This window comes from Salvelinus namaycush, chromosome 15, assembly GCF_016432855.1.
Source record: "Salvelinus namaycush isolate Seneca chromosome 15, SaNama_1.0, whole genome shotgun sequence".
In the NCBI taxonomy this organism is placed as follows: domain Eukaryota; kingdom Metazoa; phylum Chordata; class Actinopteri; order Salmoniformes; family Salmonidae; genus Salvelinus; species Salvelinus namaycush.
This window is the reverse complement of record NC_052321.1, coordinates 15,219,446-15,235,547: the sequence shown is the minus strand read 5'-3', so window position 1 is coordinate 15,235,547 and position 16,102 is coordinate 15,219,446. Positions and strand designations below refer to the sequence as shown.

At 46.4% G+C, this 16,102-nt stretch overlaps 1 protein-coding gene across 1 annotated transcript in view; it reads left to right on the top strand.

Annotated features, from left to right (window-relative positions):
• Nucleotides 1-16,102, top strand: part of LOC120060219 (phosphatidate phosphatase LPIN1-like) — a 47,752-nt gene that overhangs the window by 5,960 nt on the left and 25,690 nt on the right. Inside the window, exons 2-3 of the mRNA XM_039009370.1 lie at nucleotides 3,945-4,145; nucleotides 5,918-6,013. Of these exons, the coding sequence (XP_038865298.1) occupies nucleotides 3,954-4,145; nucleotides 5,918-6,013 (288 nt within the window). The 5' untranslated portion in view covers nucleotides 3,945-3,953. The remainder of the gene's footprint in view (nucleotides 1-3,944; nucleotides 4,146-5,917; nucleotides 6,014-16,102) is intronic.

The window sequence follows — 16,102 nt, the reverse complement described above, 5'->3', positions numbered from 1 at the left end:
CTGATGGGTGAATATGTCAGTACATTCCAGTAGATAGTCCTCTCTGAACCTGGTAACTGATGGGTGAATATGTCAGTACATTCCAGTAGATAGTCCTCTCTGAACCTGGTAACTGATGGGTGAATATGTCAGTACATTCCAGTAGATAGTCCTCTCTGAACCTGGTAACTGATGGGTGAATATGTCAGTACATTCCAGTAGATAGTCTTCTCTGAACCTGGTAACTGATGGGTGAATATGTCAGTACATTCCAGTAGATAGTCCTCTCTGAACCTGGTAACTGATGGGTGAATATGTCAGTACATTCCAGTAGATAGTCCTCTCTGAACCTGGTAACTGACGGGTGAATATGTCAGTACATTCCAGTAGATAGTCCTCTCTGAACCTGGTAACTGACGGGTGAATATGTCAGTACATTCCAGTAGATAGTCCTCTCTGAACCTGGTAACTGATGGGTGAATATGTCAGTACATTCCAGTAGATAGTCCTCTCTGAACCTGGTAACTGATGGGTGAATATGTCAGTACATTCCAGTAGATAGTCCTCTCTGAACCTGGTAACTGATGGGTGAATATGTCAGTACATTCCAGTAGATAGTCCTCTCTGAACCTGGTAACTGATGGGTGAATATGTCAGTACATTCCAGTAGATAGTCCTCTCTGAACCTGGTAACTGATGGGTGAATATGTCAGTACATTCCAGTAGATAGTCCTCTCTGAACCTGGTAACTGATGGGTGAATATGTCAGTACATTCCAGTAGATAGTCCTCTCTGAACCTGGTAACTGATGGGTGAATATGTCAGTACATTCTAGTAGATAGTCCTCTCTGAACCTGGTAACTGATGGGTGAATATGTCAGTACATTCCAGTAGATAGTCCTCTCTGAACCTGGTAACTGATGGTTGAATATGTCAGTACATTCCAGTAGATAGTCCTCTCTGAACCTGGTAACTGATGGGTGAATATGTCAGTACATTCCAGTAGATAGTCCTCTCTGAACCTGGTAACTGATGGGTGAATATGTCAGTACATTCCAGTAGATAGTCCTCTCTGAACCTGGTAACTGATGGGTGAATATGTCAGTACATTCCAGTAGATAGTCCTCTCTGAACCTGGTAACTGATGGGTGAATATGTCCGTACATTCCAGTAGATAGTCCTCTCTGAACCTGGTAACTGATGGGTGAATATGTCAGTACATTCCAGTAGATAGTCCTCTCTGAACCTGGTAACTGATGGGTGAATATGTCAGTACATTCCAGTAGATAGTCTTCTCTGAACCTGGTAACTGATGGGTGAATATGTCAGTACATTCCAGTAGATAGTCCTCTCTGAACCTGGTAACTGATGGGTGAATATGTCAGTACATTCCAGTAGATAGTCCTCTCTGAACCTGGTAACTGATGGGTGAATATGTCAGTACATTCCAGTAGATAGTCCTCTCTGAACCTGGTAACTGATGGGTGAATATGTCAGTACATTCCAGTAGATAGTCCTCTCTGAACCTGGTAACTGATGGGTGAATATGTCAGTACATTCCAGTAGATAGTCTTCTCTGAACCTGGTAACTGATGGGTGAATATGTCAGTACATTCCAGTAGATAGTCCTCTCTGAACCTGGTAACTGATGGGTGAATATGTCAGTACATTCCAGTAGATAGTCCTCTCTGAACCTGGTAACTGACGGGCGAATATGTCAGTACATTCCAGTAGATAGTCCTCTCTGAACCTGGTAACTGCTGGGTGAATATGTCAGTACATTCTAGTAGATAGTCCTCTCTGAACCTGGTAACTGATGGGTGAATATGTCAGTACATTCCAGTAGATAGTCCTCTCTGAACCTGGTAACTGATGGGTGAATATGTCAGTACATTCTAGTAGATAGTCCTCTCTGAACCTGGTAACTGATGGGTGAATATGTCAGTACATTCCAGTAGATAGTCCTCTCTGAACCTGGTAACTGATGGGTGAATATGTCAGTACATTCTAGTAGATAGTCCTCTCTGAACCTGGTAACTGCTGGGTGAATATGTCAGTACATTCTAGTAGATAGTCCTCTCTGAACCTGGTAACTGATGGGTGAATATGTCAGTACATTCCAGTAGATAGTCCTCTCTGAACCTGGTAACTGATGGGTGAATATGTCAGTACATTCCAGTAGATAGTCCTCTCTGAACCTGGTAACTGATGGGTGAATATGTCAGTACATTCCAGTAGATAGTCCTCTCTGAACCTGGTAACTGATGGGTGAATATGTCAGTACATTCCAGTAGATAGTCCTCTCTGAACCTGGTAACTGATGGTTGAATATGTCAGTACATTCCAGTAGATAGTCCTCTCTGAACCTGCTAACTGATGGGTGAATATGTCAGTACATTCCAGTAGATAGTCCTCTCTGAACCTGGTAACTGATGGGTGAATATGTCAGTACATTCCAGTAGATAGTCCTCTCTGAACCTGGTAACTGATGGGTGAATATGTCAGTACATTCCAGTAGGTAGTCCTCTCTGAACCTGGTAACTGATGGGTGAATATGTCAGTACATTCCAGTAGATAGTCCTCTCTGAACCTGGTAACTGATGGGTGAATATGTCAGTACATTCCAGTAGATAGTCCTCTCTGAACCTGGTAACTGATGGGTGAATATGTCAGTACATTCCAGTAGATAGTCCTCTCTGAACCTGGTAACTGATGGGTGAATATGTCAGTACATTCCAGTAGATAGTCCTCTCTGAACCTGGTAACTGATGGGTGAATATGTCAGTACATTCCAGTAGATAGTCCTCTCTGAACCTGGTAACTGATGGGTGAATATGTCAGTACATTCCAGTAGATAGTCCTCTCTGAACCTGGTAACTGACGGGGGGTAAGAAATAACGATCATGAGTCAGGAGAACTGACATCCTGTCCGCAGGCTATTAAGCCATCTGTCCTCTAGGCACATGTGTGTGTATGTGTGTGTCTCTGACTCAGCAGAAACAGGGGGATATCAAGAGGAGAGTTTACAGCCAACAAAGCAAGCCTTCTTCTCCCTCTCACTGTTTTGCATTGTTAGGGCCAAATCCTATCTCGAAAACTGCTGACTCACGTAAATCATGCATAGTCAATGGGAGATTTTACCCAAATAATTGTAGGTGTGGTTAAGACTTTTTAAGACTTTTGCAATACAGGATAGTGCACATTTTGTCTCTGTCTTTTGCACTGTTAGTGAATAGTTAGGTCTGAATCCTAAATTTGTTCACATTCTGCTTCCAGTGAAATGGTTTCCTCTCCCTCCTCTGGGCTCTGTTGGTTCTAGTCAGAAGGTGTTAGTGGTGCTGCCTTCTCTGTGACTGAGAGACTGGCATGGCATGCAGATTCATCCCCATTCAGATGTCAGCGCAGCAGAGGGCACTTGGCACCAAGCGTGTTCGTGCATGTGTCTGTGTCTGTGTGTGTGTGTGTGCATCAGTGTCTAGTGTCTCCAGCCCTATTCCTTTGTTTCTGCTGCACAGAGCAGTGGGGCTTTGGAGGCTCGGTTGGTTGCTGTTCAGCACTATGTGACAAATGTATGAGTAAAAAGACGTGATGTGCGGGGATTGAGGACAGGCAGTCAGAGAGGAATGTTAATCACAGTTAGAGAGTCAGAGAGATATCCCGGCTGATCCATCCAGGCAATAACATCACTCTGGTGTGTGGTAATGTCATCTAGATTCTATTGATATGACCACGCCCTCATCACTCCACAGGATCATCAAGAGTCATCATCAGATTGCCTCGCAAGCGTTTGGGAAATTAAATATTTAGTGTCTTTCTCTCTCTCTTTCTCCCTCCTTTCCCCCTCCCATCACCACATCCCTCTCCCCTCTCCCCTCTCCCCTCCACCCTCCCCTCCACCCTCCCCTCATCCCTCTCCCCAACTCTCTCCCCTCATCCCTCTCCCCTCCACCCTCTAACCCCCACAGTCTCAGACCATGAACTACGTGGGCCAGTTGGCAGGCCAGGTGTTTGTGCAGGTGAAGGAGCTGTACCGGGGCCTGAACCCGGCCACCCTGTCGGGCTGCATCGATGTCATCGTGGTGCGTCAGCCTGACGGCACCCTCCAGTGCTCGCCCTTCCACGTTCGCTTCGGCAAGATGGGCGTGCTGCGCTCCCGTGAGAAAGTGGTGAGAGGACACAGGGAGGCTGTGGGGGGGTCTGGGTAAAGGAGCACTGGGGCAGAGGGCATTGGGTAGAAGAGGGTGCTTACAGTACAGGAAGGAGGGAGGCTCATCCTGGCTCAGTTTATATGGAAATTACCACACAGAAAGAGAGGGAGAAAAGGGGATGAAGGGAGAGAGATAAATGAATCATTCATTTTTCTGCCACGTATACCTGTAGCTGTCCTTGACCTGAGCTGACACAGACAAAATGGACAATGAGAGTTGCTGAGAGAAATATTTATTGTAGATAGAAGAGAGAAAAATGGAAAGGGGTGGATGGGAGAGCTGGTGGGAGAGACAGAGATGATGGTAGATTGGAGAGATGGAGACAGCGTGGTACGAATACAAAGAGAGATGGAGGGTAGAGCAGAGCAGAGGAAAGAGAGACAGATGGAGGGTAGAGCAGAAGAAAGAGAGAGAGGTGGAGGGTAGAGCAGAGGAAAGAGAGAGAGATGGAGACAGCGTGGTACGAATACAAAGAGAGATGGAGGGTAAAGCAAAGAGAGAGAGATGGAGGGTAGAGCAGAGGAAAGAGAGAGAGGGATGGAGGGTAGAGCAGAGGAAAGAGAGAGAGGGATGGAGGGCAGAGCAGAGGAAAGAGAGAGAGATAGAGAGTAGAGCAGAGGAAAGAGAGAGAGATAGAGAGTAGAGCAGAGGAAAGAGAGAGATGGAGGGTAGAGCAGAGGAAAGAGAGAGAGAGATGGAGGGCAGAGCAGAGGAAAGAGAGAGAGATAGAGAGTAGAGCAGAGGAAAGAGAGAGATGGAGGGCAGAGCAGAGGAAAGAGAGAGAGGGATGGAGGGCAGAGCAGAGGAAAGAGAGAGAGGGATGGAGGGCAGAGCAGAGGAAAGAGAGAGAGGGATGGAGGGCAGAGCAGAGGAAAGAGAGAGAGGGATGGAGGGCAGAGCAGAGGAAAGAGAGAGAGGGATGGAGGGTAGCGCAGAGGAAAGAGAGAGAGGGATGGAGGGTAGAGCAGAGGAAAGAGAGAGAGAGATAGAGAGTAGAGCAGAGGAAAGAGAGAGATGGAGGGTAGAGCAGAGGAAAGAGAGAGAGAGATGGAGGGCAGAGCAGAGGAAAGAGAGAGAGGGATGGAGGGCAGAGCAGAGGAAAGAGAGAGAGGGATGGAGGGCAGAGCAGAGGAAAGAGAGAGAGGGATGGAGGGCAGAGCAGAGGAAAGAGAGAGAGGGATGGAGGGCAGAGCAGAGGAAAGAGAGAGAGGGATGGAGGGCAGAGCAGAGGAAAGAGAGAGAGAGATGGAGGGCAGAGCAGAGGAAAGAGAGAGAGGGATGGAGGGCAGAGCAGAGGAAAGAGAGAGAGGGATGGAGGGCAGAGCAGAGGAAAGAGAGAGAGGGATGGAGGGTAGAGCAGAGGAAAGAGAGAGAGGGATGGAGGGTAGAGCAGAGGAAAGAGAGAGAGGGATGGAGGGTAGAGCAGAGGAAAGAGAGAGAGGGATGGAGGGTAGCGCAGAGGAAAGAGAGAGAGGGATGGAGGGTAGCGCAGAGGAAAGAGAGAGAGGGATGGAGGGTAGAGCAGAGGAAAGAGAGAGAGGGATGGAGGGCAGAGCAGAGGAAAGAGAGAGAGGGATGGAGGGCAGAGCAGAGGAAAGAGAGAGAGGGATGGAGGGTAGAGCAGAGGAAAGAGAGAGAGGGATGGAGGGCAGAGCAGAGCAGAGGAAAGAGAGAGAGGGATGGAGTGAGATTGAAAGGTATAGTGATGGTTGGTGTCATCTGTGTCTCAGGTGGACATAGAGATCAATGGAGAGCCTGTGAGTCTACAAATGAAGCTGGGGGAGAACGGAGAGGCCTTTTTCGTCAAGGAGACAGAGAACACACTGGTATGTACACACACAACCACAAACGTATGCACACACCAACACACACACACACTCAACCATGGCCCCCGAAACAGAGAGAGAGAACAGAGAGAGTGAACAGAGAGAGAGAACAGAGAGAGAGAACAGAGAGCGTGAACAGAGAGAGAGAACAGAGAGAGATCAGAGAGAGAGCAGAGAGAGAGAACAGAGAGAGTGAACAGAGAGAAGAACAGAGAGAGAACAGAGAGAAGAACAGAGAGAGAGAACAGAGAGAGAACAGAGAGTGAGAACAGAGAGTGAGAACAGAGAGAGAGAACAGAGAGAGAGAACAGAGAGAGAGAACAGAGAGAGAGAACAGAGAGAGAGCAGAGTGAGAACAGAGAGTGAGAACAGAGAGTGAACAGAGAGTGAGAACAGAGAGAGAACAGAGAGTGAGAACAGAGAGAGAGAACAGAGAGAGAGAACAGAGAGAGAGCAGAGTGAGAACAGAGAGAGAACAGAGAGTGAGAACACAGAGAGAGAGAGAACACAGAGAGAGAACAGAGAGTGAGAATACAGAGAGAGAGAACAGAGAGAGAGAACAGAGAGAGAGAGAACAGAGAGAGAGCAGAGAGAGAGCAGAGTGAGAACAGAGAGTGAGAACAGAGTGAACAGAGAGAGAACAGAGAGTGAGAACACAGAGAGAGAAGATGTGCTTTGGCAATGTAAACATATGTTTCTCATGCCAGTAAATCCCTTTGAATTGAACTGAAATTTTATTGAATTGAATTGAGAGGGAGTAGAAAAAGTACACTCTTAAAAAAAGGGTTCCAAAAGGGTTCTTCGGCTGTCCCCATAAGAGAACCCTTTTTGGTTCCAGGTAGAACCCTTTTTGGTTCCAGGTAGAACCCTTTTTGGTTCCAGGTAGAACCCTCTGTGTAAAGGGTTCTACATGGAACTGAAAGGGTTCTACCTAGAAGGGTTCTCCTATGGAGACAGCCAAAGAGACCTTTTAACGATAAATATAACCTTTTTTTCTAAGACTGTAGCCTAGTGAACTGACTTGGTGCATGTTCAGTTATGTGAGCGGTTTTCCCTGGAAACAAACAATGAGGACACATGCTGTAACTGGATCCTGGACAGGATGGGAACAGAATGGACTCCATGTCTAGACAAGGCCACACACACGCACACACACACGCATGCACGCACGCACGCACGCACGCACGCACGCACGCACGCACGCACGCACGCACGCACGCACGCACGCACGCACACACACACACACACACACACACACACACACACACACACACACACACACACACACACACAGGCCAAGAACCATGAAGAATCAATCAGGGGTCATGGCCAAAAGGTTTAAGATAGAAACTCAATCCCAGTGATGTGATCTCACACTACTTAGTATGAAGTGATGCACCCGCCATGCATACACCTAAGCCATGCATACTAAACAGTGTGCTAGTGTGAACTTTGAGACACCATCTTAGGCGACAGGAGGCGAGAAAGAATCCTGTAATAGATTTCATAGATACTATAATAGAGTCCTATAAATAATCCTACTGTAACGGCTTTCGTTGGTGGAAGGAGAGGAGGACCAAAATGCAGCGTGGTACGTATCCATAATATATTTTAATAAGAATGAATACCAAAATCCAAAAGAACAAGAGAATAAACGAAAGCCGTAACACCTACGATAATGACATTTACTAGTAAGTGGAAATGCCAAATTGAACAGTTCTGTTTGAAGTAAAGTCCACAGATTGTGTTTTTATAAGTTAACTACCTCACTCTTATTGTCACTCTATTATTCATCTAGTATGTGGCTCTGAGCTCTCAGAATAACTGCTACACCGAGCTCCCATGCCTTAGTAATAACATCACACAGGAGAGGAGAGGAGAGGAGAGGAGAGGAGAGGAGAGGAGAGGAGAGGAGAGGAGAGGAGAGGAGAGGAGAGGAGAGGAGAGGAGAGGAGAGGGAGAGGAGAGGAGAGGAGAGGAGAGGAGAGGAGAGGAGAGGAGAGGAGAGGAGAGGAGAGGAGAGGAGAGGAGAGGAGAGGAGAGGAGAGGAGAGGAGAGGAGAGGAGAGGAGAAGATGGGATAAGAGAGGAGAGGAGAAGATGGGATAAGAGAGGAGACGAGAATATTGGATAAGAGAGTAGAAGAGAAGATAGGAGAAGAGAAGATGGGAGAGGAGAAAAGAGGAGAAGAGATGATGGGAGAGGAGAAGAGAGGAGCGGAGAAGAGGAGATGTGATAAGAGAGGAGAAGAGAAGATGGGATAAGAGAGGAGAAGAGAAGATGGGATAAGAGAGGAGAATAGAAGATAGGATAAGAGAAGAGAAGATGGGATAAGAGAGGAGAGCAGAATATGGGATAAGAGAGGAGAGGAGAAGAGATGATGGGAGAGGAGAGGAGAAGAGAAGATGAGATAAGAGAGGAAAAGAGAAGATGGGATAATAGAGGAGAAGAGAAGATAGGATAAGAGAGGAGAAGAGAAGATGGGATAAGAGAGAAGAAGAGAAGATGTGATAAGAGAGGAGAAGAGAAGATAGGAGAGGAGAAAAGAGGAGAAGAGATGATGGGAGAGGAAAAGAGAAGATGGGATAAGAGAGGAGAAGAGAAGATGTGATAAGAGAGGAGAAGAGAAGATGGGATAAGTGAGGAGAAGAGAAGATAGGATAAGAGAGGAGAGGAGAATATGGGAGAAGAGAGGAGAAGAGAAGATGGGAGAGGAGAAGAGAGGAGAAGATAGGAGAGGAGAGAAGAAGAGAATATGGGAGAGAAGAAGAGAAGATAGGAGAAGATGGGAGAGGAGAAGAGAAGATGGGAGAGGAGAGGAGAAGAGAAGATAGGAGAGGAGGAGAGAAGATGGGAGAGGAGAGAATTAATAATGGTGAGGAAGAAGAAGAAGGAGAAGAATGATGATAAAGGGATAGAGGGATGATGCTTGGTCTTTTCTCCAGTGAGGGATTAAACCAGAGCTGTTATAATCTGGGGTTTAGTTTAACTGGGCTGTCGTGACTGTCTGAGTCGGACTCCCATTCTTCCCTCCACCCCACTTCCCTGCTACATCCTCTCCTCTCAGCTGCCCTCTTCTCTCCTCCCTGCTACAACCGCCCCTTTCCTTTCCTCTCATGTCTCCTTTCCTTACTCCCCCCTCTTCTCCCCCCTCCTCTCCTCCTCCCTTTCCTAGTCTATTCCCCTCTAACAACCGAGGGATTTCATGCAGAAACATATTCTAAGTATCACTATTGAGCTGTTCCTGACAGTGGCTATATATCTTTTCCACATCCAGTGAGTTCTTCAGTTTACAGTGTGTGTTTTGGTTGTACTGTACAGATCTTGTTTCTCTGGGATTAATCCTCCTCTTTGACCCAGCCAAAAAAATCCCTTTTCTACATTCCGCTGCACCTCATACACACACAAACACACACACACACCACAAACACACACGTTCAGGGGTCTGTCCTCTCCCTGATTCACCGTGTCTACCCTCTGAGTGGTCCATTTTATTTGGATAAAGCATATACAGTGTGTTATAAACCCATGTGGACTGGGCATCATGAATATGCATAACATTATAATAATGATGTAGGTTTCAGGATGTTAAGATGAATGATGTGACCTAACATCTTGTGTCCAGAGCGCTGGCTGCTAATATGTCTGTCCATACAGCCATTTATTTGGTCTGCTATTAGCTTCTCTGTGGGCATGTGCATTTGACTGCATGTGTGTATACATGTGTGTGTCAGTGTGTAGTGTAGTTTGATAGTCATTGCAGTATGCCTCAGGTTCTTAAATTATGAGTGCATTCGGAAGGTGTTCAGACCCCTTCCCGTTTTCCACATTTTGTTACACTACAGCCTTATTCTAAAATTGATTAAATACAATTAATTTCTCATCAATCTACACACAATACCCCATAATGACGAAGCAAAAACAAGTTTTGAGAACTTTTTAAAATTTATAAAAACAGAAATACCTTATTTACATAAGTATTCAGACCCTTTGCTATGAGACTCGAAATTGAGCTCAGGTGCATCCTGTTTACATTGATCCTCCTCGAGATGTTTCTACAACTTGATTAGAGTCCACCTGTGGTAAATTCAATTGATTGGACATGATTTGGAAAGGCACACACCTGTCTATATAAGGTCCCACAGTTGACAGTGGATGTCAGAGCAAAACCAAGCCATGAGGTCGAAGGAATTGTCTGTAGAGCTCTGAGAAAGGATTGTGTCGAGGCACAGATCTGGGGAAGGGTACCAAAACATGTCTTCAGCATTGAAGGTCCGCAAGAACACAGTGGTCTTCATCATTCTTAAATGCACCTGTGTAATGATCATGCTGTTTAATCAGCTTCTTGATATGCCACACCTGTCAGGTGGATGAATGCTCACTTTTGTATAGAAATAAGCTTTTTGTGTGTATGGGACATTTCTGGGATCTTTTATTTCAGCTCATGAAACATGGAACCAACACTTTACATGTTGCGTTTACATTTTTGTTCAGTATACTGTATATAGATATAGAGAATGTTGAGGGTGAAAACGAGTTTAATTCAGAGAATCTGTTCATGTATTCACAGACTGTATGTCTCAATGTAATCAAGGTATGAACTTATTGTTATTCTCCACCCCTGGGGCTCATTAGGGTTAAGTGTCTTTCTAAAGGGCACATCAACAGATTTTTCACCTTGTCAGCGTGGGTATTCAAACCACCAACCTTTCTGTTACTGGCTGCTAGGCTCCCTGCTACCACACACACACACACACACACACACACACACACACACACACACACACACACACACACCACATGTGTTCCTAGTGTATTTCCTTAGCAGAGGAAATCTTTACCATCTGTGTGTGTGTTCCTAACCCCCTAGATCCCTCACAGGGATAGACCTCCTATTGGAGGGTGCTGCAGCTGCAGCCTATCTTACTACACATCCAATCAAATCACATTGTATTGGTCACATACACGTATTTAACAGATGTTATTGCGGGTGTAGCGAAATGCTTGTGCTTCTAGCTCCGACAGTGCAGTAATATCTAACAAGTAATCTAACAATTTCACAACATATATCCAAAATACACGTACATCTAAGTAAAGAATGGATTAAGAATATATATACATATATGTCAGAGTGGCATTAGACTAAGATACAGTGGCATAGTACAGAGTACAGTATATACATATGAGATGGGTGATGCAATATTTACACACAACTACAGTGACAAAGATAGTATAGAGTACAGTTTACAAATATGAGATGAGTAAGGCAAGATACGGAGACATTATTAAAGTGGCTAGTGTTTCATTTCCTTAAAGTGGCCAGTGATTCCTAATCTATGTCTATAGGCAGCAGCCTCTGGTGTGCTGGAGATGGCTGTTTAACAGTCAGTGGTGTAGTATAGAATACAATACAGTATATACATATGAAATGGGTGATGCAATATGTAAACACAATTTAAAAGTGACTAAGATACCGTAGAATAGAGTGGAGTGCAGTTTATACATATGAGATGAGTAATACTAGACACGGAACATTATTAAAGTGGCTAGTGATCCATTTCTAAAAGTGTCCAGTGATTCCTAATCTATGTCTAAAGGCAGCAGCCTCTGATGTGCTAGTGATGGCTGTTTAACAGTCTGATGGCCTTGAGATAGAAGCTGTTTTTCAGTCTCTCGGTCCCAGCTTTGATGCACCTGTACTGACCTCGCCTTCTGGATGATAGCGGGGTGAACAGGCCGTGGCTCGGGTGGTTGATGTCCTTGATGATCTTTTTGGTCTTCCTATGGAATTGCGTGCTGTAGGTGTCCAGGAGGGCGGGAAGTTTGCCCCCGGTAATACGTTGGGCAGACTGCACCACCCTCTGGTGAGCGTTGCGTTTGTGGGCGGTTCAGTTGCCGTACCAGGCGGTGATACAGCCTGACAGGATGCTTTCAATTGTGCATCTGTAAAATTTTGTGAGGGTTTTAGGTGTTAAGCCAAATTTCTTTAGCCTCCTGAGGTTGAAGAGGCGCTATTGCGCCTTCTTCACCACACTGTCTGTGAGGGTGGACTATTTCCGTTTGTCAGTGATGTGTATGCCGAGGAGCTTGAAGTTTTCCACCTTCTCCGCTGCGGTCCCTTCGATGTGGATAGGGGGGTGATCTCTCTGCTGTTTCCTGAAGTCCACGATCATCTCCTTTGTTTTGTTGACGTTGAGTGAGAGCTTATTTTCCTGGTACCACACTCCCAGAGCCCTCACCTCCTCCCTGTAGGCTGTCTCATCGTTGTTGGTAATCAAGCCAACTACTGTTGTTTCGTCTGCAAACTTGATGATTGAGTTGGAGGCATGCTTGGCTACGCAGTCATGGGTGAACAGGGAGTACAGGAGGGGGCTGAGCACACACCCTTGTGGGGTCCCAGTGTTGAGGATCAGCGAAGAGGAGGTGCTGTTATTTACCTTCACCACCTGGGGGCGACCCGTCAGGAAGTCCAGGACCCAGTTGCACAAGGCGGGGTTCAGACGCAGGGCCTTGAGCTTGATGATTAGCTTGGAGGGTACTATGGTGTTGAATGTTGAGCTATAGTCAATGAACAGCATTCTTACATAGGTATGCCTCTTGTCCAGATGGGACAGGGCAGTGTGCAGTGTGGTGGCAATTGCATCGTCTGTGGATCTATTGGGGCGGTAAGCAAATTGAAGTTGGTCTAGGGTATTCTTCTATATTCCCAGTCTTCTTGCCCTGTTTAAATGCGGTGGTTCGCGCTTTCAGTTTTGCGCGAATATTCCCATCTATCCATGGTTTTTGGTTGGGGTAGGTTTTAATAGTCACAGTGGGTACAACATCTCCTATACACTTCCTGATTAACTCATTCACCGTATCAGTATATGTGTCAATATTTTTATCTGAAGCTGCTCTGAACATATCCAAGTACGCGTGATCAAAACAATCTTGAAGCATAGATTCCGATTGGCCAGACCAGCATTGAATGGTCCTCACCACGGGTGCTTCCTGTTTGTGTTTCTGCCTATAGGGGAGGAGCAAGGTGGAATCGTGGTCCGATTTGCCAAATGGGCGGGGGAGGGCCTTATATGCATTCTGGAAGGTAGTATAGCAACGGTCGAGGGTTGTAGCAGGGCGAGTACAGCTATCAATATGTTGATAGATTTTTGGGAGTCTTTTCCTCAAATTTGTTTGGTAATATCCCCAGCTACAATAAATGCAGCCTCAGGATATGTGGTTACCAGTTTGCATAAAGTCCAGTGAAGTTCTTTGAGGGCCGTCGTGGTATCCGCTTGGGGGGATATAGACCGCTGTGGCTATAATTGATGAAAATTCTCTCGGGAGATAGTACGGTCGGCATTTGATTGTGAGATATTCTAGTTCGGTTGAACAGAAGAACTTGAGTTCCTGTATGCTATCACAGTTACACCATAAGACGTTAATCATAAAACATATCCCTCCACCCTTCTGCTTCCCGGAGAGATGTTTGTTCCTGTCGGTGCGATGTACTGAGAACCCAACTGGCTTTACAGAGTCAGACAGTATATCTCAAGAGGGCCATGTTTCCGTGAAGCTGAGCATGTTACAATCCCTGGTGTCCCTCTGAAAAGCAACTCTCGCCTTGAGCTCATCAACTTTATTATCCAGCGATTGGACATTAGCAAGTAAAATACTCGGGAGCGGTGGGTGGTGTGCAGGCTTCCTAAATCGGACCAGAAGACTGCCTTGAGTACCTCTCCTCCGCCAGCGTTGTTTTGGGAGAGCAAACAAAGGATCCGCTCCAGGGAAGTCGTAATCCTGGTCGTAATGCTGGAAGTTCTGGTGAATTACCGTTGCTCTAATATCCAATAGTTCTTCCCGGCTGTATGTAATGACACAAAACAAACAATTCCTGAGCTAATAACGTAAATAATAGTACATAAACAAACAAAATACTGCAGAGTTGCTTAAGAGCTAGTCGCGACGCTGCCATCTCTGTCGGCGCCATCATGTATCTGCAGGTCAGGACTATTCAACTGCAGGTCAGGACTATTCCACTGCAGGTCAGGACTATTCAACTGCAGGTCAGGACTATTCAACTGCAGGTCAGGACTATTCAACTGCAGGTCAGGACTATTCCACTGCAGGTCAGGACTATTCAACTGCAGGTCAGGACTATTCAACTGCAGGTCAGGACTATTCCACTGCAGGTCAGGACTATTCAACTGCAGGTCAGGACTATTCAACTGCAGGTCAGGACTATTCCACTGCAGGTCAGGACTATTCCACTGCAGGTCAGGACTATTCCACTGCAGGTCAGGACTATTCAACTGCAGGTCAGGACTATTCAACTGCAGGTCAGGACTATTCCACTGCAGGTCAGGACTATTCAACTGCAGGTCAGGACTATTCCACTGCAGGTCAGGACTATTCCACTGCAGGTCAGGACTATTCCACTGCAGGTCAGGACTATTCCACTGCAGGTCAGGACTATTCAACTGCAGGTCAGGACTATTCCACTGCAGGTCAGGACTATTCAACTGCAGGTCAGGACTATTCCACTGCAGGTCAGGACTATTCCACTGCAGGTCAGGACTATTCAACTGCAGGTCAGGACTATTCAACTGCAGGTCAGGACTATTCAACTGCAGGTCAGGACTATTCAACTGCAGGTCAGGACTATTCAACTGCAGGTCAGGACTATTCAACTGCATGTCAGGACTATTCCACTGCAGGTCAGGACTATTTAACTGCAGGTCAGGACTATTCAACTGCAGGTCAGGACTATTCAACTGCAGGTCAGGACTATTCAACTGCAGGTCAGGACTATTCCACTGCAGGTCAGGACTATTCAACTGCAGGTCAGGACTATTCAACTGCAGGTCAGGACTATTCAACTGCAGGTCAGGACTATTCCACTGCAGGTCAGGACTATTCAACTGCAGGTCAGGACTATTCCACTGCAGGTCAGGACTATTCAACTGCAGGACAGGACTATTCCACTGCAGGTCAGGACTATTCCACTGCAGGTCAGGACTATTCAACTGCAGGTCAGGACTATTCAACTGCAGGTCAGGACTATTCAACTGCAGGTCAGGACTATTCCACTGCAGGTCAGGACTATTCAACTGCAGGTCAGGACTATTCAACTGCAGGTCAGGACTATTCCACTGCAGGTCAGGACTATTCCACTGCAGGTCAGGACTATTCCACTGCAGGTCAGGACTATTCAACTGCAGGTCAGGACTATTCCACTGCAGGTCAGGACTATTCCACTGCAGGTCAGGACTATTCCACTGCAGGTCAGGACTATTCCACTGCAGGTCAGGACTATTCCACTGCAGGTCAGGACTATTCAACTGCAGGTCAGGACTATTCAACTGCAGGTCAGGACTATTCAACTGCAGGTCAGGGCTATTCAACTGCAGGTCAGGACTATTCACTGCAGGTCAGGACTATTCAACTGCAGGTCAGGACTATTCAACTGCAGGTCAGGACTATTCAACTGCAGGTCAGGACTATTCAACTGCAGGTCAGGACTATTCAACTGCAGGTCAGGACTATTCCACTGCAGGTCAGGACTATTCAACTGCAGGTCAGGACTATTCAACTGCAGGTCAGGACTATTCAACTGCAGGTCAGGACTATTCCACTGCAGGTCAGGACTATTCCACTGCAGGTCAGGACTATTCAACTGCAGGTCAGGACTATTCAACTGCAGGTCAGGACTATTCAACTGCAGGTCAGGACTATTCCACTGCAGGTCAGGACTATTCAACTGCAGGTCAGGACTATTCAACTGCAGGTCAGGACTATTCAACTGCAGGTCAGGACTATTCAACTGCAGGTCAGGACTATTCAACTGCAGGTCAGGACTATTCCACTGCAGGTCAGGACTATTCCACTGCAGGTCAGGACTATTCCACTGCAGGTCAGGACTATTCAACTGCAGGTCAGGACTATTCAACTGCAGGTCAGCACTATTCCACTGCAGGTCAGGACTATTCAACTGCAGGTCAGGACTATTCCACTGCAGGTCAGGACTATTCCACTGCAGGTCAGGACTATTCAACTGCAGGTCAAGACTATTCAACTGCAGGTCAGGACTATTCCACTGCAGGTCAGCACT